Source organism: Gopherus flavomarginatus, chromosome 7 (genome assembly GCF_025201925.1).
Source record: "Gopherus flavomarginatus isolate rGopFla2 chromosome 7, rGopFla2.mat.asm, whole genome shotgun sequence".
Lineage (NCBI taxonomy): Eukaryota > Metazoa > Chordata > Testudines > Testudinidae > Gopherus > Gopherus flavomarginatus.
In genome coordinates this window covers 31,376,491-31,399,198 of record NC_066623.1, presented here as the reverse complement: position 1 = coordinate 31,399,198, position 22,708 = coordinate 31,376,491, and the positions used below count along the sequence as shown (strand labels likewise).

General features: G+C 42.8%; 1 protein-coding gene across 1 annotated transcript; it reads right to left on the bottom strand.

The window, feature by feature from the left end:
* Window positions 1–18,879: 18,879 nt before the first annotated feature.
* On the bottom strand, window positions 18,880–22,472 carry FOXI1 (forkhead box I1). Its single transcript, XM_050962767.1, has 2 exons — window positions 21,863–22,472; window positions 18,880–20,887 (listed from the first exon to the last, which is right to left on the bottom strand). The coding sequence occupies exons 1-2, from the start codon at window positions 22,431–22,433 to the stop codon at window positions 20,334–20,336; spliced, it is 1,125 nt and encodes a 374-aa protein (XP_050818724.1). The 5' UTR covers window positions 22,434–22,472; the 3' UTR covers window positions 18,880–20,333.
* Between the last annotated feature and the right edge of the window lie 236 nt (window positions 22,473–22,708).

Here is a 22,708-nt window from a genome sequence, read left to right as displayed (position 1 = left end):
CAATGGAAATGATTACATGTTGTAAGATGAAACCAGGTCTGCCCAGTAGAAGATGTAGAAGAGTATGAATCTTTCCTTGTATGTATTACTATTTCCTCTGGCTGAGAGAGGTGAATTTTATTAGCCTAGGTGGGACTGCATTATGTTGTGATTCTAAACTGAGTGCCCAGTAACTCACTGAACAAAATGTGTTAGTGTCTTAGTTTTCCTCCCTCTTCTTCTGTCCCCTCTCTTGCTGTCAGCTGTTTTCACTAAAAAACTGGTCTTGCACAGGCCCAATATACCCAAGAAGTGTGTGTCAAATGTGTGTGTCTTTATGCTGAATATAGTTCTGGGTTGTTTTTTTTTTTTAATCAAGTGATATTTCAAAGGAAACTGCAACCTATTCAAAAAGCCATGAGTGTATGAATGTAAGAAGTCTATTTTCTTTATGTGGGAGTAAAAGGATGGGGCTCATAGAAGTGGAGACCACAAGGGAATGTCTCAGCAGAGTGTGGTCCCATGACCAGAAGTGGGCATAGAAATCCTGAGTTCTGTTCAGGGCTCTGCCATTGACTTGCTTTGTGGGTGTGTCTCAGCACATCAGCCTGTTAAAGGTTTGTGAAACATCCCCACTGCGGGGCATTAGACCTGAGCAATTGATATATTTAAATTATTTTGAATTTCCAGGAGAATGGGATTATGTGAGTACACAGACACCATGTTAAACAGAACTTACAGTGATAATGGGCTGTTTCTTCTAATATTTTTGAATTCAAGAGAGCCCCTCAGAGGCTTGGTCTACACTGGGGGGGGGTGTCTATGTAAGATACGCAACTTCAGCTACGGGAATACTGTAGCTGAAGTCGAAGTATCTTATTCCGACTTACCTCCCATCCTCACGGCTCGGGATCGACCCCCGCGGCTCCCCCATCAACTCCGCTACCGCCGCTCGTTCGGTGGAATTCCGGAGTTAACGGGGAGCGAGTTCGAGGATCGATATATCGCGTCTAGATGAGATGCGATATATCGATCCCCGATAAATCGATCACTACCCGCTGATACGGCGGATAGTCTGGACATACCCAGAGTGTCAGATCATGGCACAAATCCAATCCCTCTATACTTTTGCCTTTTCCAGAAGGAAGAGTTGTCACAAAGACTAATTACTCATCTTACATGTCAAGATTGATTTCCGTGGATGCTATGTATTAACAGCCAGTTACATGGTTACCAAGAAGAGTGTCTTGTTCCATCAGAAAAGAATAAAAGCAGAGCACAGTAGTTTTGCCTAAGCAGGATTTACTGAAACCTGGTATATTAATAGCTGTCATATTGGAAACTATATTATGGTCAGCTGTGTTTTAGAAGCAACAAAAAGAGCTGGATTTTGCAATGTGTTCTTTCAAAGTCACTTAGAGGGTACTACAGAGTTTCCTTACAGAGAGGCCAGATGCTGCTGAGTTTCTCTTTGACTTTGGTTGTATGTGTCACAAATGCACATAGAAAGGCCTGAGCTAATAGTGGTCAGCCACATCCCCATTTAAAGTGACTTAATCGGTATCACAGCCTGGAAAGGGGAAAAAAGCTGTAGCATTATTTACAAAATGCATAGAGGCAACAATAAATGACTATTAAGCACGATGTTAACTGCTAATGCATCCTGCTACAGCTGCTGATCTTCCAGAGGGCAGGCCCTTGCAAGCTGGAAATAACATCCTGCTCTTCCTGCATGAGAGGGTGAAGCCGCATGCCCTTGTGTTGCTTGGATATACATGGGGCTGGAGGGAGGCACTGTAACTGACTGGTGCTAAAAGAGAGTAGAGCATAGTGGTGTGATCCTGTTGTTGGTGAGCCCCCAGTCACTGCCACTATCCACTCCAAATCTGTACGCTCCAAATCCTCAGTCAAAGAATTTAACCTGCAGTTCAAAGAATCAAATCACATTTCCAGAAGGTTTGCTGAGGAACAATAATGGTATTTTGTGCATTTGGATAGACTAGCATGCATAAATGTAGAACTGCTTGTGTAAATAGGGCTGGACCCTGCAAGGTTCTAACATTTACCCTCATCTAGCTAAGCATGTGCTTTATCTTGATCACATGATTAGACCCACTGAAGTCAATGGAACATCGTGATTGCTTAAAGGTAATCACTTGCTTGAGTGCTTCACTGACTGTGGGTGAGACTGCTTGCAAAATGTAGCCCCCAATCAAATGCAAGGTTTTGTGCACACAAAATAGATGCAGGTATTTTATAGGGGCAAAACACAGGCCCATTGAAATTTGGCCCCCAAGCACAACAAGCAGGAAATGTCATTCTCACGTGTGGTCTGAAGATCCAGACTCCAGCTATAAGGTTCAGGGCAGCCCAGAGTGGGGGACAAGTGGGGTCTTCGGCATCAGGGGGTCCTTCCGCCCCAACTACCTCTGAACCGGGATCCGCCGCCAAAATGCCGGATCTTTGGCGGTAATTCAGTGGCGGTGGGGGGGGGGCCGCCGCAGGTCTTTGGGGCACTTCGGCGGCAGGTCCCGGAGCAGAAGGACCCCCCACCACCGAATTACCACTGAAGTGGGGACCCCCCACCACTGAAGACCCCAGGCCCCCTGAATCCTCTGGGCAGCCCTGATGAGGTTAATAATAAAGTTGCTTACCTGTTGGTTCTATGTACTGGTGGCCTCAGTACAAATCATAACAAGACATTTAAAAACACATCACTACACTCTCTCACAGCAGAGAGAAAAATGTGGAAACTGACCTCTTCTCTCCCTCTCAGGGTTTGCTATCCCAGTCAGGTAGAAGGCACTTCAATTTTAAAATGAACATTCACTCCACCCATATTTGATGAACCATCCAGAAAGTAGCTGAATTCACTTAGTGTCACTCATTTGTGGGACCCTGACTCAAACAAAATAATAATAATAAAAAATATATATAACAAATCTGGGAAACTCCAGGCATTTTTTGTGGTATTTTTTTGGAGGAGAGAGAAGTTAGAGCTCTGAATTCGATCCCTGATTTTGGTTCAAGCCCACTTGTTTTTCTTGTTTCCACCTGAGTAGTTACTATTTGGGTTACCAGTCCACTGGTACTAAGAGGATCAGCTTCACCTGTCCCACATGGCAACAAGGAAATATTAGCAGGCATTAAAGGATTAATCTGTACACAACCAAGATCTTCTCTTTCCTTCATGCTCCAGAATTTCCCTGCGCTTGGACACTGGATCTCTCATTGCCTTTGTTTAGGTGGCCTGACCTGCACTTTCTGCAGCCTTCATAACTGCCTCATTTTCATATTATCACTTATCATCAAGAGGTTTGCCACAGCTATGACCTTTTTATTTTTTCCCTGTACAGGGTGAGGAATGTTAAATAGACTATTTGATTAAAAAAAAAAAGTCCAGACCTACTGTAGATTGAGGGCTTCCAACTCTTCAGGGCTGTATTAGTTACTTGCCAGGGGCTAAAAGGCCGTGCTTAATTTGCATCTGTATTTGCATAAATACCATCATCCAAAAATGCACACAGTTAACAATATTTGCATTCACTCATCTCTTACAGGATAGATAAATAGAAATGGCTTATTGCAATAAAGACCTGCAGTTGATCTGTTTTGTCCTCCTGTAACTTGTACAGGGAGATGAATTTTAATGCTCTCCAACTGCAACAGTCACATGTTATACATCCCCTTTCTGTACAAGCTCCACTGCATCCAGTGTGTAATGGAACCCTTCAGAACCACTAAGGGCACACAAAATATAACTGTGATGCAGAACCTGGTCTTCTTCTTGTATCTCTCACTATGCATCAGGATATAAACTGGGCAAATTAGCTGGGTGTCACATAGGCCAGGAAACAGGGAGTTCTAGCCTGAGGACATATGCAAATCCCAGTTCTCAAGGACTACAGGATAGTGTACTTCAGTAGTAGCACTGCAACTATGCTGTTGCCAGATACCTAGCTCCCAACCACATTGTTTTCCTCTCTGGATTTTGCCAGGTAATCTAACTGTAATGTACTGGAGGAAGAGAGGATGAGGGAATTGATGGTGATCAATGTTTTCAAACAAGGATGCCCAAAATGTATGAATCCATCTTTATAGCCCTAGATAAAAATGACCTGGTTATTGGAGGTTCTGAGCATCCCTCAGCCCCACTGAATGAATGGGAGCTGCTTGTATTCAGCACCATCTAGTTCTCACAGTGCATTTGGTACCAATCAAGTGTCTCCTGAAGCTCATGGCAAATACCTGATTGCAATGGGCCCAGGACTTTAGGGTGGAGGTTTGGACATATACCTCTGAGCCACAATACCCTGTTTCATCTGGCACATAGGAATGTCACACCTGCTTTATTCTCAGATAATATGTAAAGATAGTGTGATAGCAGAGTCTACAGCACAGTATCATGGAGCAGATCTTGGGAGGTGCATGGGTGAGGTCCCTTGCACACCCCCACCCCCTCCGCCCTTTATGTACTGTAGTGTTTATGATAGAATCAAAGCTCAGAGACAACTGGCAGCAGTGATTGGAAAAGGGCCATCTGTTAAGTGTCTCTCTGGCTCCAGTTTTGGTCCAGCACAGCCCTTGTTTCTTTCTATGAGAAATTTGCATCTTAATATGACAATATTCTCCTGATGATGGACAACGTGTGACTAAGTTCTGTGTTAAACAGATTCCGAGCAGCTGGCTGCCAGCCCTTGGAAATAGGGCAGACTGAGATGATGGCACAATGAGTGCAGTGGTTGTTAAGGAACAGGCTTATCAGTAAAAGTGAATTTTACCTTGAATTCATTTAACTGGTCAGCCTGGACTGGAGGAAATTTATTTTGTAATTAGTCAGGTGCTAGTGATCAGATTTCAAAAGACATGGCTGTGTGTGCATGTGTGTATGTCCATGACCTCATGTGAGGAGCAAAAAGGCTGTATCTCTCCAGGCTTCTTTACATTCAAGCTGCACCGGTTTCACCACAAGTGTGATTATTATAGTAGCCCCCATAGATTCTTATCATAAACCAGAATCCCATTATGCTAGGTGCTGTACAAATGGACAGCAAGCAGACAACCTCTGTCCTGATGTGTTCACAATCTAAGAAAATGGACAGCAGGTGGAGACAGCAAACAGGGAGAGCACAAGGTAACAATGAAGTGATGCTAGTCAGAATGAAAAGCAATGGGCCCAGAACACTGGCTGCCTTAGCATTGGCTAACCTAGCCCCATTTTGTATGCAGACCAGGCCACAAGCTCTTGGTCAGCGAGTATACGCTGAGCGTAACAGGGAAATGTGGGATGAGGTGCATCTAGCATGTTGAACAGTGCACTGGCATAGGCCTCACGAGACCTGGATTCTATTTCTGGCTCTGCCACTGGCCTGTCAGGTGACCTTAGGCCAGTCCTGTTCCCTCTCTGTGCCCCAGTTTCCCCATATGTAAAGTGGGATAATGATACTTTCTTTGTAACATATGTAGAGATCTACTGATGAAAAACACTATAGAAGAAATAGTGCCTTTATCGCACTTGACTTTGCCAGTGCAGTAGAATAGATGATGCACTGCATGCTGGACATTGAGTTTGGGCTGAGGGCTAGCTGGGGGGAATTGCAATCTAGATAACATGCACATGATATCAGTAGTATGGGGGAAAGAACCAGGAAAGGTGGTAAGTACCATATCAGCCCGCCTGTCTGTGAGGGCATTTGGCATGGGTAACAGCAGGGTATATACAGGTCAGGGGTACAGTTAAACCTGAGGTTAGAGCTGAGTGTTCTGTAGTCCCTGTAGACAAAAATGACACTTTGGCATGTGTGTCCGATGACCTGAGGTTTGCCCAGGCCTTTTTCACTTCAGGATTAGATAACTACAACAGAATCTCCACCTGGGGGGCTACTTGGAAACAAGTGTGGCACTTACCCAGCAAAGCAGTTAAGCAATTGAATCATAGAATATCAGGGTTGGAAGGGACCTCAGGAGGTCATCTAGTCCAACCCCCTGCTCAAAGCAGGATCAATTCCCAACTAAATCATCACAGCCAGGGCTTTGTCAAGCCTGACCTTAAAAACCTCTAAGAAATGAGCTTCTACCACCTCCCTAGGTAACCCATTCCAGTGCTTCACCACCCTCTTAGTGAAAAAGTTTTTCCTAATATCCAACCTAAACCTCCCCCACTGCAACTTGAGACCATTAGTCCTTGTTCTGTCATTTGCTACCACTGAGAACAGTCTATATCCATCCTCTTTGGAACCCCCTTTCAGGTAGTTGAAAGCAGCTATCAAATCCCCCCTCATTCTTCTCTTCTGCAGATTAAACAATCTCAGTTCCTTCAGCCTCTCCTCATAAGTCATGTGCTCCAGCCCCCTAATAATTTTTTGTTGCCCTCTGCTGGACACTTTCCAATTTTTCCACATTCCTCTTGTAGTGTGGGACCCAAAACTGGATACAGTACTCCAGATGAGGCCTCACCAGTGTCGAATATAGGGGAATGATCATGTCCCTCAATCTGCTGGCAATGCCCCTACTTATACAGCCCAAAATGCCATTAGCCTTCTTGGCAACAAGAGCACACTGTCGACTCTTACCCAGCGTCTCGTCCACTGTAACCCCTAAGTCTTTTTCTGCAGCACTGCTGCCTAGCCATTCTGTCCCTAGTCTGTAGCAGTGCATGGGATTCTTCTGTCCTAAGTGCAGGACTCTGCACTTGTCCTTGTTGAACCTCTTCAGGTTTCTTTTGTTTCCTCTAATTTGTCTAGGTCCCTCTGTATCCTATCCCTACCCTCCGGAGTATCTACCACTCCTCCCAGTTTAGTGCCATCTGCAAACTTGCTGAGAGTGCAGTCCACACCATCCTCCAGATCATTAATGAAAATATTGAACAAAACCGGCCTGAGGACGGACCCTTGGGGCACTCTGCCTGATACCGTCTGTCAACTAGAGATGGAGCCATTGATCACTACCCATTGAGCCCTATGATCTAGCCAGCTTTCTATCCACCTTATAGTCCATTCATCCAGCCCATACTTCTTTAACTTGCTGGCACGAATACTGTGGGAAACCATAAAAGCTTTGCTAAAGTCAAGGAATAATACATCCACTGCTTTCCCTTCATCCACAGACCCAGTTATCTCCTCGTAGAAGGCAATTAGGTTATTCAGGCATGACTTGCCCTGGGTGAATCCAGGCTGACTCTTCCTGATCACTTTCCTCTGCTCTAAGTGCTTCAGAAATGATTCCTTGAGGACCTGCTCCATGATTTTTCCAGGGACTGAGGTGAGGCTGACAGGCCTGTAGTTCCCCAGATCCTCCTTCTTCCCTTTTTTAAAGTTGGGCGCTACATTAGCCTTTTTCCAGTCATCTGGGACCTCCCCAGATCGCCATGAGTTTTCAAAGATAATGGCCAATGGCTCTGCAATTACATCCGCCAACTCCTTTAGCACCCTCAGATGCAACGCATCCTGCCCCATGGATTTGTGCTCATCCAGCTTTTTTAAATAGTCTTGAGCCACTTCTTTCTCCACAGAGAGCTGGTCACCTCCTCCCCAAGCTCTGCTGCCCAGTGCAGCAGTCTGGGAACTGACCTTGTTCATGAAGACAGAGGCAAAACAAGCACTGAGTACATTAGCTTTTTCCACATCCTCTGTTACTAGGTTGCCTCCCTTATTCAGTAAGGGGCCCACCCTTTCCTTGACTTTCTTCTTGTTGCTAATATACCTGAAGAAACCCTTCTTGTTATTTTTAACATCTCTTGCTAGCTGCAACTCCAAGTGTGATTTAGCCTTCCTGATTTCACTCCTGCATGCCTGAGCAATATTTTTATGCTCCTCCCTGGTCATTTGTCCAATCTTCCATGTCTTGTAAGCTTCCTTTTTGTGTTTAAGATCAGCAAGGATTTCACTGTTAAGCCAAGATGGTCACCTGCCATATTTACTATTCTTTCTACACATTGGGATGGTTTGTTCCTGCAATCTCAATAAGGATTCTTTAAAATACAGCCAGCTGTCCTGGACTCCTTTCCCTCTCATGTTATTCTCTCAGGGGATCCTGCCCATCAGTTCCCTGAGGGGGTCAAAGTCTGCTTTTCTGAAGTCCAGGGTCCGTATTCTGCTGCTCTCATTTCTTCCTTGTGTCATGATCCTGAACTCGACCATCTCATGGTCACTGCCTCCCAGGTTCGCATCCACTTTTGCTTCCCCTACTAATTCTTCCCGGTTTGTGAGCATCAGGTCTAGAAAAGCTAAGCCCACTGAAGTGCTTAAGTCCCACTGAAGTCAATGGGATTTAGGAATGTACTTTTAGCTAAGCACATGGTGAAATACTGTGCTGAATCAGGGCCCTGACATAGTATGCATCTGTGCCCGTATTAAACACAGTTTTCCACCAACCAACCATAACACTAGCACTACAAGAGCTGCACTGGATTTCTGAGTGAACTCTGTGCTCTTTTGGACTATTAAACCCCCAAATGGTTTAGAAGCTCATGTCCTGAGAGTCCACCTTTCTCCATATGCCATACTGGACACACATGAGTTCAGTGCAAAAGCCGGATGATAATGGGCTGCTGTCAGAGCATCCTCCAGGAAGCCTTGCATTTGGAATTTGCTCTTCCAGAACCCAGATCTGTTAAGATGGACCTTGTAGCATGTCCAGATGCTTTTTCCCAGGGACTGAGGGAAGAGGGTATTTGAGGAAAGGAAACCTTCACATGTAGAACAGTGTGAGTTTTCTCTGTTATTGAGGAGTTGGTTATTTGATGGAAGGGACTGGTTTATTGTTAGTTATTATATAGCATCACTGAATGTCTCTGCTGCAATCACAGGCTTTGATTCCCGCTCATGTAGACATACTTTTAATCTGGCTAGCTTTGGGACCGGAGCAGTGATGCTGTGCCAGCAGGCATGGGCTAGCCTTGCTGGTAATTACTGAGGGTTCTGGGTGGGTTTCTACAGCCCATGGTGGAGGCCGTGCTGCTGCTGCTTCACTGCTCCAGGACCCGAGCTGGCTAGATTAAAGCTAGGTTGGGTACATCTACAGAAACTGCAATCACACCCTGGGCATGCCGTGTAGATATACCCTGACATAGTCACCTCACATGTTTGTAAGAGAGCTCACTGTATGAGATGGGAGCCAGACACTCATGTGATCTGTGTGACATGTTTCAGAAGTGTAAATCAATACATACAAGATGGCTTTCTGTACATTTGATGGGATGAAACCAATAGAGTTTTATTAAGAATAAAAACTTATTGGATTTTTTGACCAGTGTTTTAGAATTTCACAGAAAATGAGATCCATGCAATAGGTCTTTATTTTTAAACCAGCCTATAGAATTCTATAACAAGGATACAAATCTCTATTCACTTATATAGACTAGTCTTAAAAAAGTCTATGGAAAGGGGTTCCCATTTTCTGTTATACTCTAGGGGAGAGAGTATCACATAGGCATATGGGGTCGGACTGGGAGGTAAAGAGCCTGCAGATTGGGCCAGGGGAGAATCTACTCTGTGTGGGAACCAAGGACCCCAGCCTGCCTTGGCACAGGCAGAGTCCAAAGTCTGAGCCAGCTATGGTGATTCTCAGTTGTTGAAAGCTGATGAGCAGCCCATGGAGGGAGGGAAGAGCACTAATTAGAACAGCTCTCAGAGCAGCTCTGAGCAGCCTAGTTTACAATGGGGGGCTGCTCTGACCCCTGGAGCAGCCCAGAAGTGGGTGGCAGGCAGAGAGGTGACTTAAAGCCACCTTGATCCTCCCTTCTCTTCAACTGTGAGTTCTGGACTGTGTGTTTTGGTGGTTGACAGCACAGACACTTCAGCTTTGGATCCTATGACTATACCTACAATTGAAACACTGCCCTTGTGCAATGTAATGCAGCCAGCCAAAGGAGTTTAACAGCCAGAATAATGGCTTGAGTCCTGTTTAGAAGATGACCACTAACATTTCTGTACTAGCAGGCCCCAGCTTGATGGGGAAGCTGGGATATTGCTCCACCTTTTTGAACTTTTTTTTATCATGTTTGCATTCTTAGCACTGCTTCCATAAATCATTTAATAGCTGCCCTAGTCATAGGAAAATGTATAGCTAAATCATAAACGAATGCTCCCCCCATCTCATTGGAGGAAAACATAGTAAATTAGCCTTGTTTGCATGCAGGTCTTCATGCATATAGATCTTGGCATGAACTAGGGAACAATAAGCTGTTCATGTCAGAACACTTGACTCACAGAATGGAATAAGAAAGCTATTGATGCATAAGGTATTATCTTACCAGAGTCTGCAGAGATGGTTAATCAGATGGCTCCCTCGTGTGCCTTCAGAGAGCGTGCGACACTTTGCAGCAGAAAACCCAAATCTCTCCAAAGGCTTTGGCGAGAAATGAATGTCATGTTTTGTATCTCTTATTGTTCTGCATTCAGAATGCCATGGTTTGGGTGGGTTGCTATAGCTCTGGCCATGCACTGTGAGAGGAATGGATCTAGCCATATTTTGAAGCTGTGCACCAGGTTAACATGAAGTAGTGTCCCGGAGACATTTGTTGAGTCAAAGAAAGGGTTTCCCTTATGGCACAATTTCAGCTCCTGAATATCTTTAGCTTATTGCTGTCAGTGTGAAGTTGCCAGAAAACTTATGTTATTACAGCAAGTAGCAGATTGCTTCTGCTGCTGGTGGGTTAGCTACTGTCTTGACATCCCATGAAGAACAGAAACTGCTGGTCTTGCTGACACTGAGAGTCACCAAGCCATATTCTCAAGTACAAAGAACCACCCCCATAGTATGACATGCAGTTACAGCAGCTCTGCTGACTACTATAGACTGAAACTACCAGCAACCCCAAATGTTAGCTCTGTTTACCGCTTATGACAATTCACTGAGAATTTGACCTCAACATCTGAGTATTGCCTGCTCGACCTATCTGCAATGTGGCTCTAGCCATGTTGGTCCCAGGATATTAAAGAGGCAAGGTGGGTGAGGCAATATCTTTTATTGGAACAACTTGTGTTAGTGCGAGAGACTCGCTTTCAAGCTACACAAAGTTTTTCTCAGGTCTGAGAAAGGAACTTCCATTGTCACAGCAAAATGCAAGGTGAGATTTTTCGAAGTTGCCACAGCTCCATTGGAGGAACAGAGATCCCTCTCTGGAGATGGTTCCTGCAAGAAGGCAGGAGAGATTTTTTGGCTGGGAAGAATTGAATGAGATGATCTGATTATGGTTCAGGATGGTGACCTAACCATAGATTAAGGAGAGAAAGACTATTCTGTCTTTTTCATTGTGTTGCTTGAAAGCATATTGGCCATTTGAGAGATTTGGATGGCTTGACACAGTCTTCATTATCTGCCCTGTGAGTTGTGTGCTCTGTAAAATAAAAAATATAAACCATGAAATTCAGGCAACTTCCCTAGCAGAGGGAACTCTGCCATCCTGCGGCCAGTCAGCTCTCTCCAAAACACCTTTTGGACTCTTCACAAGTGACCTGCAGGTGCGGGAATAGGAATTGAGGACCTCTTATCAGCCTTTCAGAGCCTTGGTCGGGCTGGGGAATGAGCAATCATACTGATCTGTATTTGTTTGTACTGCGAAACAATTTGTATTTAGAACACATACCAAGTAGTTTTGTTTATGTAGTTTGTGGAAACTATTTGCCTATGAATAAAATGGATTTATAGAGAGTTTTTTTTAGTCTCCAGTATCCCCAAAATATTACTGTGTAAGCTGACAGTGATGATTCCACAAATGGTACTGCAGAGTTTCTTGTACCATCCTCTGAACCATTTGGCATTAGCCACGATCAGAGACAGGATACCAGACTGGTCCACTGGTCTGATCCTGTCTGGCAATTCCTATATTTCTATAACATTCAAGTAATTCACATTCCTCATCTCATCTGCCATCTCATCAGCCATTAAACAGCAAAAAGCAATGCTGCCTGCCATTTTAGAACAGGAAGTTAAGAAGAATATTGTATCCATTTGAATATGTGGGCTGAATGTAAGTAGCTAGGCTGCAGTTCAGTGAGTTGGAATTGGGCCAGGATGTTCCGGTTAATAACTCCACTGTAAGTGCCACAGGATTTTTAATTGACCAAGAGTGATCAGGAGTGTAGTTTTACATCTCCTCTAACAGAGATCACCTTCAACAGTCTAAAATATCATCCTCCAACACACTCATACTGACAGTTTTGACTTGGAGAGAAAAGTATTACCTGCTGACTCACCATTGTCACTTCCTACGGCAGGTTTCAGAGTAGCAACCATGTTCGTCTGTATCTGCAAACAGAACAGGAGTACTTGTGGCATCTTAGAGACTAACAAATTTATTTGAGCATAAGCTTTCATGGGCTACTTCCTATAGCATTTTTTCTCAAGTCTGTGCTACAAGCATGGATCCATCCCACTTTTACTTGGGCATGTCTGCACTATGGAGACTGTACTGGCATAGCTATGTTGCTTCAGCTATGCTGGCATAACCCCATAGTGTAGATGCAGCCCACCCATTTATCTCTCAGTACAGGAATACCACCTCTCTGAACAACAATAGCGGCAGTGAAGGAAACACTTGTCTGTCAACTTACCCCCCAGGACAGCCACAGCTAAGTTGGCATGGTTATGTCAATCAGGAGTGTGTAGCGGTGTAGACCAAACCTTAGCCAGTGAAATCTCTTGTGATTATAGCATATGATGTAGAAACCCTGAAGGAAGTGTAGATGGTATGGTCCATTATGGTTTGGAAAGTAATAAATGAATAATAATTTATTAAACAATAACTTGCTCTGAAGGTACAATCTGATGATCAGCTAAAAGAACCAATTAAGGCTTTAAAGAGACAGAGCCAACACTAATGGGTGATTTGAACAGATTGCAAGTAAATTTTATATGCTAGCTCCGATAATAAGGTTAGAGTTTTGAGTCTGCATAGCTCTGCTTCCTTATACTTCCTTACACTTGCCTGTCTTCACGAGAATTTGCTTTGAATACCTCATAACAGAACACTTTAGCAACAGTGAACTTCCATAGATCCAACTTCCATAGTTAGATCTAACGTTAGAGATAAATGAGACCAAGCAGAAGATCTGAAAGAAAACTGGGCAACAATTTCAGGATATTGTAATTTGGAAGAATGTAGGAATCCTGGGATAAATCAAACAAGAGAAAGGGACTCTGGTGCACTTAACTTCTGCTTTCCGTGACAACAGCGCTGCAACATAAATAACCTTGACCGTTACACTTAAAAATCAGCTTGGCTCATACTGCTCAGCTGCAGCCATAAGAACATTTTAAACAATAGTGATAGCCAATTGGTTTTGATGTTAAAAATAATAATAAATATGAGAGCCAGATTTTTAAACCATGGGTTTTCCTTTCCCCCGCCCCCGGCCCGCGAAGTTCGCTTGAGTTACAGCTCTGCCTGATTATGTGGGCACAGTAAGAATACTGGGTGTCTGACATCAATTGCAGGCACAAAATTATGTCTGTAGTTGTGGATGTAGTGAAAGGTATAATGCAATCCAATGGCTAGAAGTTGAAGAGAGTGTAAATTAAGACTTTTCTAAAATGAAATCATGAAAATCATCCAGCAGTTAATCCAGGCAATCACTGCCTCAGGGCCCAGTCCAGCAAACTACTATTCATATGTGGAGCTCCACTGAAGTCAATGGAGTTCCACGCAGGCTCTGGGGCCTGCCTTCGTGGAGTAGTTTTCAGAGCAGTAACTGGTCAACCCTGGCCTGTTCTTTCCAGGAGTGGAGCTTCGCCATTTCCATAACAGGAGTTAGGGGCACATGGCCTGTCACAGGATCAGACTGCCCTGTGTGAGAGAATATTTTCCCAAGAATCTTTAACAGAGGAATGACCAGCAGTCACACATGGAATAGAATAAGTGGCCCTTCAAGCAAAACAGGTGATGAGCTGCACTGCAAGTCTCTTTTAGAAGCCAGGATTAGTACCACCTGAAGTGGATGAGGTTCAAAGGATTGTGCTGCTGTTTAAAGCAGTAAAGAGAAGTAAATTCCATACTCTGAAAATCTGCATTACTGAATGGTCCAGGATTTACCACTGTGTCTTGTACAGCTAGATCAGGCAAGTGGTGCTTTCATGTTCTATTTTTTGTTTTAAATAAAGGATAAGGAATAGTGTGTAGGTTGCAAGGCAGATCAGACATTCCAGCAAATGCAAATTTGGGGAAATATTCAGGAAAGGAACTTCTGTGGGTTTGTTGTTGTTGTAGGCAACTGGCTATTACTGCACACTGTCCTGGGTCACAGAACTAACTAGATACATGGAAGCTGCAGATGCAGAATTATTAATGCAAGATCACCAAGATACTATGGCTATTAGTACATTATTAGACAGACAGTCAGCACTGAGGGCCTCATGAGAGGTTTCATTAGTAGCTGAGAGCCCTCAGCACCTTGTGTAATTGGACCTATGGTGGGTGCAGGAAAATTTGCTGCGTCTGTCCATGCAGGAGGTGGAGCTAACAACATCCCAGTTTACTGGGTTGTGGTGGGTATAGGGTGACCAGATGTGCCAATTTTATAGGGACAGTCCCGATTTTTGGGTCTTTTTGTTATATAGGCTCCTATTACCCCCAACTCCCATCCTGATTTTTCACATTTGCTGTCTGGTCACCCTAGGTGGGTGCCAGTTATGATATGGATTTTGGAAGCAGAACTTCCAATACTATAGTAATACAGACTCTTTCAGTGATGTTTAAGAACAGTGTCTGAGGTAACCAGCATCACACAACATACCATTATTTGTACTTACAGCAACAAGTCTGTGACGTGCCTGAGAAAAACTGAAACGTATCATGCAGGCTCCCTTCAACTCCCACTGAAAGAAGTGCAAGGATGTTTGTAAACTGTCAGATGCAAGCAATGCTGCTGGTTGGAATAGGTGGTGGGAATAAGTCAATTATGTTTGTAACACTGATATGTTTGTCACATGAAACTTCAAAGAAATCATTGAATAAACTGTTAGACAATTGGAAATGTCATATCGTGTCCCAGCCATAGAAAAATGCTACACAGTGTAATGCTGAATACTTTTTCCCTATTGCTCTTTGCTGGTGACCTGAATGTTTGCAGAGCTGAAAATCTATTATCCTTTTCAGGTACTTACACTGCACCGTCAATGTCTTCTTTAAACAGAGTAGTTCTTAAACTCCTACTCATTTTATGTGCAATGAAAAGCAATGCATTCTGCAGCATGTCCTACAGGTAAATGCAAATCTTAAACGTACACTTGAGAGCCCTGATTCAGCAGAAGTTTACTTCAATTGGCCTATCTTTGACTTTTCGTAGCTTTGTTAGGGATATTACATTCTTGGACACTTGAGCGTTGCGTTGAAGGACAGATATGGATAGAACCCACACTCTCTGCAGAGGATTTTTCTGCCATGTTGCATATTGTCTTGCAATTAAAAAAAAAAATTGTATCCAGAAGGAGTGAAAGGGGGTCCTCTAACACATTAGGAAAGCTATTTAAAATTAATGAAGCACATATTTGCCAAATTATTTATTAGGCATTCTAGATGTAGTCCAGAGTATGTCAACACAAATTCAGAAGTCTCTGATTGTTTCTGTAAATCAACTATAAATGCCAATTTCCAAATAGTCATTACACTGGAAGTTCACAAGCTCATCTGTCTCTCTACTTCCCTACAGAGAGTGCGTGGCCAATATCTTTAAGCACTGATCACTTCCAGTCATTATAGGGGAGAGGCCAAAAATCACACACTTGTTTGCTGAGCAAAAAAACATCTAGGGTCCTAATCTGTATATTTGTGGCAGATTTTGTCGTCTTTACTCAAAACCGTCATGGGACAATCAGACCTACAAAGAACTGATGTGTCCGAAATCATAAAACCAAGAAGCAGGATTCTTCTCTCATTAGCGTTAAAAGTTATCCTCATGATTATGTAAAACATTACTTCCAATAAAACATACACCAGTATAAAATGATCCTTAGCTGTCTTGCCAACTCCAGCTAAAAGCTCTACAACAAACTTAGTACTTTAAATAACAAATTAGCAACACACAATAAATTGCCCCTTGGAATACATTGTCCCCATATTGAGATCAGTAATAGATTTGGATGGCTTGACAACTACTACTACTACTTGATTTTGTCATAGGCAATTTAAGAAGTCCTTGTTAGTAAAGAATATCACTTCTCTATCCTCTGGAGCCTCCAGTAATCAGCTATCCTCCATCATCTGGCAGATGAATCTAGTTTGGCTGGACAGAGAAGTGCACATTCACAGTGACTTTTGCAGCTTAACTCTTGCAAGCATTGAATCTCTCTCTCTCTCTCTCTCTAACAGGGAGGAGTGCAGGCAGGAAGGGAAGAAATCCTTGAATTCCTAAACATAGTACTGGACTTTGATTAAGCATCCCTGCTATTTGCTGTGTGCTTCAAATGAGCAGTGTGTAACTGGTAGAGTACCGTATATGCTGCTGAGGCATTGCAGAGTGTCCCCCCCCCCCCCGAGTCTTTTGATGGAATAGACACTGAGCCAGGAGTAGAACAGCTGATACCAAACTGATTTGCAACATTTGTGGTGGTAGCACGATAGAGTAAAGAGACATCCATCAGGACACTTGACTCCAGGTTCTCTGATATCACAAGCATCCTAATATTTTTTTTGTCCATAATTATTGCCCATTTCATCCTCATAGGGAAGCTAATTAAGGAAAATGCATCTATCCCTAAGTGTCCAACAGGCTCTTCTCTCCCCTTTCCTTCTAGCCCTAGACCGTGGAAACAATTCCTCAAAAAACATATTGACTTGATGCAAGGCAGACTTGCACTGACTTTCTGGATGATGAAACAACTGGTTTGCAGAGTTAGTTCTGAAAGCATTTGAAAACTCTGCACTACTTTCAGCCCACAGAAAGGACTCAGTGAATATCCCAAGCCTGCATGAATGTTAGCAATGCAGCAGTGGCCAGTGGGAGGAGGGAATGATGAGACATTGACTGGAAACTTGACTGCTGAAGCCCAGGATTTCAGGGCAGACAGCAAATAGGAAAACTCTCTTTTTTTACATGTAAATGAAGAAATTGTTGCAGGGGCCATAAAAACCAGAATGCCCACAATGCTATGTACGCAACCTCATTTTGCAGAGGAAAACACACTTTAGAGCAGGATCAAATATGGCAAATAAATGAAACCAAAGCTACCGCAAACCTCTCTCGCACCCTTCCCCTTGCCCAGAGTCGCACAAATGCCTGCATGTGTTCCTACAGCAGCAAATAGGGTCTGAATCTGAGGAGATGGGGAATCTGAGTTCTGAGTGGGGAGAGTGGGAGCAGTTTCAGTGATAATGTGGTTGGAAAAAACTGGTATTTTGAATACCATCACTTTAGTAATATAACAGCTTTTAACTTGGCAGGCAATGTATATTTGTGAGTAGCAGTGAAATGTATTAATAGTTCTGTTATCATTGTGCAATGAGAGCTGCCAGGCGCTATTAACACATTCCTCTATGTTTCAGCTGTTGATTAAGAATTCAATAGACCTGTGAGCTTCTCAGTACTGCAGGTTAACAATGTCAGTGCAAATATTCTTATACCTCTCTTTAAAAAAAAAATAGATCTACAGTGACAGTGAAATGCTCTTTTATTTTATTTATTCCTTCCTAAGTGAGTATATTTAGGGCAGCAGTGGTTCAAACTTCCCCTGCATAACCTCCTTCTGCTCATTATACCTCAACATCTGACCTGATATTTCTACAAGAGAGAAGACATTCAGATTTGATCCTACTCTGCTAATCCAAACAAGGGTTTCAGTTGTGATGCAGCCGGGCTCCTGTCCATAAGGAACTGTACTGCTGACACCACTACCTCACTATAAATAGGCCAAACAGTCATCAATTGATAACAACTGATATTTGGTTAATACCAGTCTGGGCCAGATTTGAGGCATTGATGATGCAGAGGCTAACGACTCTGTATGAAATCATTCATTTATTTTAGACAATGCAGATTGATAAAAATGAATGGCTCTCTGTGGCTTGGAATCTTCCTTTTGTTTCTGCCTAGCATCATCATGCTGCCTCTGCATATTTTTGTACTTCTATCATGCATTCACTTTTTAGGCCCTACACTTCTCATTTTACACTCCCTGGGAATCATTTGCCTCTCATTTTAATGAAGTGCTTAGTGGAGACTGTTTCTGGATGACGGTTTGTATGATGCAATATCTCCCCAAAACCTGTTGCTAACACCAACACATTTCACATTTGCTGAATGACTCTGCAGAAAACTGCAGAACTCAGACCAATGATTTCTGTAGGAAATGTTGCCCACAGCTGTATTTCAGGGCATATTATTTGCATTAGATTTCAATGTGCTAATGTTGCATTTAGCTGTGGCTCATTTCAAGTGAATCTCACCATGGTGATTGCAAAATTGAACCTATTATTAAAAAACAAACAAAAATGCAAATAATGCCACAGAAAATCTTACTAAAAATGCTAAAAAATATATAATGTGGGTAACTTTTTGGACAATTAGTACATGGGAAAATAAGTGCAATTTATATAATTGTAAATGATTAGCATCTCTTAGCTCCAGTGCAGAAGCTAAAAGAGCAATTCTTGTTTGGTAATGGCTCTGTGTGGCCTTTCTTTGCATAATACTTCAAGTATGCAAATTTTAGTTGCTTAGACATACAATTGTTTAACCATTTGACCTTATGGCGCTGTTATAATGTGTTTCTCAAGTTATACTGCACAAGTTAAAACATCATAAAGCTGAATTTTTAAAGTATCAGAATAATTCACTTTCCCCTTATTGACTGTTGATTTTTACTAGTCTAGTATTTGAAATTCGTTAAGTACATTGCACACACACTTACTTACATACAAATGTTTTATTATTGAAAATACCTCCGTGAGTGTCCCATAATGAAACAGCAAACAAAGTACATATTAAAAAAAATCAAGGCACAGTAGGGTGTTTGTCACAATATATTAATTCAAAATTAATCTTTCCTCAGCCATCTTGAAATGTTTGCCAGAGCACAACTAAATAGCTGAAGAGGTCTGTGTTGTAGAATATTCAGTTTTATATATTACAATATACAGTTGTGGAAATTAATTAACATCTTTTGGTGCAAAACCTTTATTTAAACTTTGGATTTTTGTGTATGACTACAGTAGACACAGAATATTTTAAGAGATCATGAGAAAAAAGAAGCATTATTCTATAATACTTACACTTGGACATAATTGTTAATTGACTTCTACAAAACACAAATGTACAGTAAACAGTTTTCCCCTCCCCAGTGACTGCAATCAATTCATGGGGAAGATGCAGTCTTTGATGAAGCTCAGTGATATGTTAGACTTTCTATACAAAAGCACTCAAGGTTCAGATGCTTGTTCAGTAGAAGCGTTAGTGTTACACTGGAACAAACATGTTTTCTTCTCCAGAAAACTCAGGTATGTAAAATATATGGCATGGCACAAATCCTGTTTTTCTTACATAAGTAGGCCCATGGGCATTAGGTTGCAAGTGAGCCCATAAGATAAGCAGCGTCTGACCCTATGCATGTACTTAAAACTGAAAATATGAAATCTGACTGTAAACATCCCTAATTTTTGTTGTTTCCCCTTTGTTTCTGGATGATTTTTCTGCCCATGGACATAAAGGCCAAATTCTGTCTTCATACCTGGTTTTATGCCCCATTGGGGCATGAAGTATGGCAGAATTTGGCCAATCACTTTAGCTGTAGGTGAAGGTAGGAATAGAGGTTGTCTTTAAGTAGCTACCTCAGCATATGTAGTACTTCCATATATTTACTTAGGGAATAGCACAAATACTGAGGTAACATTTGTCTAGCTTGTCAAATCTTTTGCTCACACCTGAAAAAGCACTTTTGTGTCAGTATAGCTTATACCAGTTCCCCAGATGAAATGAGCTGTACTAAGAAAAGGACTTATGTGTTTAAAATAATTGCATATGTACTAGGGCTTTTGCAGATATTAAAATGTCACTAAGAAAATCACACCCCTATGTGATTGCTATACAGGTGAAAATTATTAGTGTAGACCAGGCCTAAGACAACTGTCAGTTCATTAAGGATGGCCATTGAATAGTGCAGAGTAGGAGCTATGAGTGATGAAGCCCCACAGAGCTCACCTGAAATACCCTTGCTGTCCCAGTCCCTGGCCTGTCATGAGTGGAGCTGCTAAAGGTGTGGTGGTTTGTAATATGAGGAAGTCTCCTAGATAAAAGTTTTGGGGTTCTCACTTTCAGCTGCTAAGGCAGATGGTAACGTAGGTCTCAGAGATAACTGGCTAACAGCAGCCCTCTACCAACTGACCATTTCCTCTCTTACACATTCATTCTTTCCTCTTTTGTTGTTTAAACCTCAGTTCCCTCTCTAGGATACAGGGTGTTATTTGCACCGATACTGCTGTAGAAATGGGTATTAAATTGATTGAGAACTGAATTGCTGTAGCCAAGATGGCTGGAAGCCATTGAATTAGACCATTCTGCCCCACTATGGCTGGGGATATTAGAAAGTGTAGCGTATGAATTGAAGCCTACCATATTCTGTCCCATTTTGTCAGTGGGTTCAGCGCTGAGTCCCAGAGGAATGGATCGACTCACCGAGTTAGAGCCATTAACGTACGCGGCCATACTGGAAAGGAAGTTGTTGAGGCAGGGGCTGCTGGAAGATGATGGAGAAGATCTCTTGTTGGGTGAACTGTCAGTTCCAGGTGAGGAGCTTTCCAAGAGATCCTGGTGTTCTGCAGCCTTGGGACTGCCACTTAAGGCACTGTCCTCTGATTTATCAGATGCAAGAGATGCTGTGCTGGACCCAATGTCAGACTTCCTTTTCCTCTTCCGACGGAAATTTCCATTGTCAAACATCTTCTCACAGTTTGGGTCCAGAGTCCAGTAATTCCCTTTTCCTGTTAAAAGAGACCAGCAGATTCTGAATAGAAAGACAGACACAGGCAGCAAAGAATAGATCCTCTGGGTTTAATCTCAATCTTTCTGCTTCACAAAAATAATAATAAAAAACAGCAATTGTTTGATTCCCTGCGAAGAAGTCCCTGGTCTTCAGCAAAGGCTGAAGCTTTGGGCCAGATCCTTCTCAGTTCTTGCCAAGGTAAAACTTTTAATGAAGTTGATGGGAATTTTACTTGAGTATAAACTTCAGGACTTCCCCTTTGTGTTGGCAGCACAGGGATCAAATCCTTGCAGCCCCATAGGGTCAGTGGCATAGCATTGATTGCTAGATAGAGCAGAATTTGCCTCACAGTGACACACACAGTCATTCAGCTGCCTTCAAATATGTCCCAACAGATGTTGCTGGCTAACAATAAATAAAGAAACAGCACTGACAAAAAATCAGCCAAGAGTCTGGGGACAGGCAAGCAGTGATGCTATTTCTAGTTTAAAAGCTGACTGTTTAAACCAAGCAAAGCAAACAAACAAAACTCTTCCCTGTTTTTCAGCATTGTTGTTGACTCCATAAAGCAAATGAATTTTCCTTGACAATTTCCTTTTGTCTTAATGCATTTCCATTAATTACTGATTCACAAACAATGTGCCAAATAGCTTTTGAATGTCTCTTGCTCAACTAGACTACTTGTGTGCTTGTTAAGCCATGTGTGCTCTGCACACTGATCAATATTCAGGAAAAACTACAGCAGAGAAAAATTGCCTCCTGCGCCAGGCATGCTTCATTAGCTACACTGTGGGTCAGAGTCAGATCTTAGCTACATGAGTGTGAATTCCAGAGCAACTCTGCCAAAGTCAGCAGAATTACTTTGGATTTACACTGAGGCGAGACCAGAATCTGGCCCATTGTGTCTTTTTACAAAATATATACAAGCGTGCGAGGGGGGGGAGTGGAGAGAGAAAATACTTCAAAAATGTACCTGGGTCATCTTCGTCTCTGGGCACTTTCTTGAAGCAATCGTTGAGAGACAGGTTATGCCTTATGGAGTTCTGCCAACCTGCCTTGCTTTTGTTGTAGAAAGGGAAGTTGTCAGCCACATACTGGTAGATCTGGCTGAGTGTTAGCCTCTTCTCCGGTGCTCCATGGATGGCCATGGCAATAAGCGCAGAGTAGGAGTAGGGTGGTCTCACCAGCTTCATCAGCTCCTCTTGGGAAGGGAGAGGAAGCCAGCCCAAATCAGTACCCCCCAAACCATGCATGTTAGGCAAGAGCTGCCGTTGCATCCCATAGGACTGAGGGATGAAAGGACTGGTGTTGGATCCTGGTAGGTATGATGGTGGGGTAATGGAGGGTCCATTTAGCCAGAGGTAAGGGTTGGGAGTGGTGTAGTCCCCAGATTCAAAATTTGTTGGTCGTTGTGGGCTAGGAACGTTCTGTGGATGGAAAAAGTTTTCATAATAGATGTTCATCTCGGGAGGCTCCTGGCCAATATTTGGAAATTGCGGGCTGCAGCGTGGTGGAGAGTGTGTCTGCAGATCAAACGAGCTCATAATCTAGCACTAGCAGTCTACCCAGTTAGAACACACCTGTGTTAGTCCTTCCCCGAGACAGGTGCATCACCTGTACCCTTCCTCATGTACTTATGCACCTGCAAATGTTTAGATTTGTGTTCCGTGCTCCGCCCAGTCTGCCCTGACTGGCTGGAGATTAGAGAGATATCCTTTTTGGAATGTTGGCAGTCCAGGCCAGTAATTTATATCACATCAACCAAATGTGAAAGTTACAACTGTTTATCTTTTTAAATGAATGGAGGAATTTTCCACTA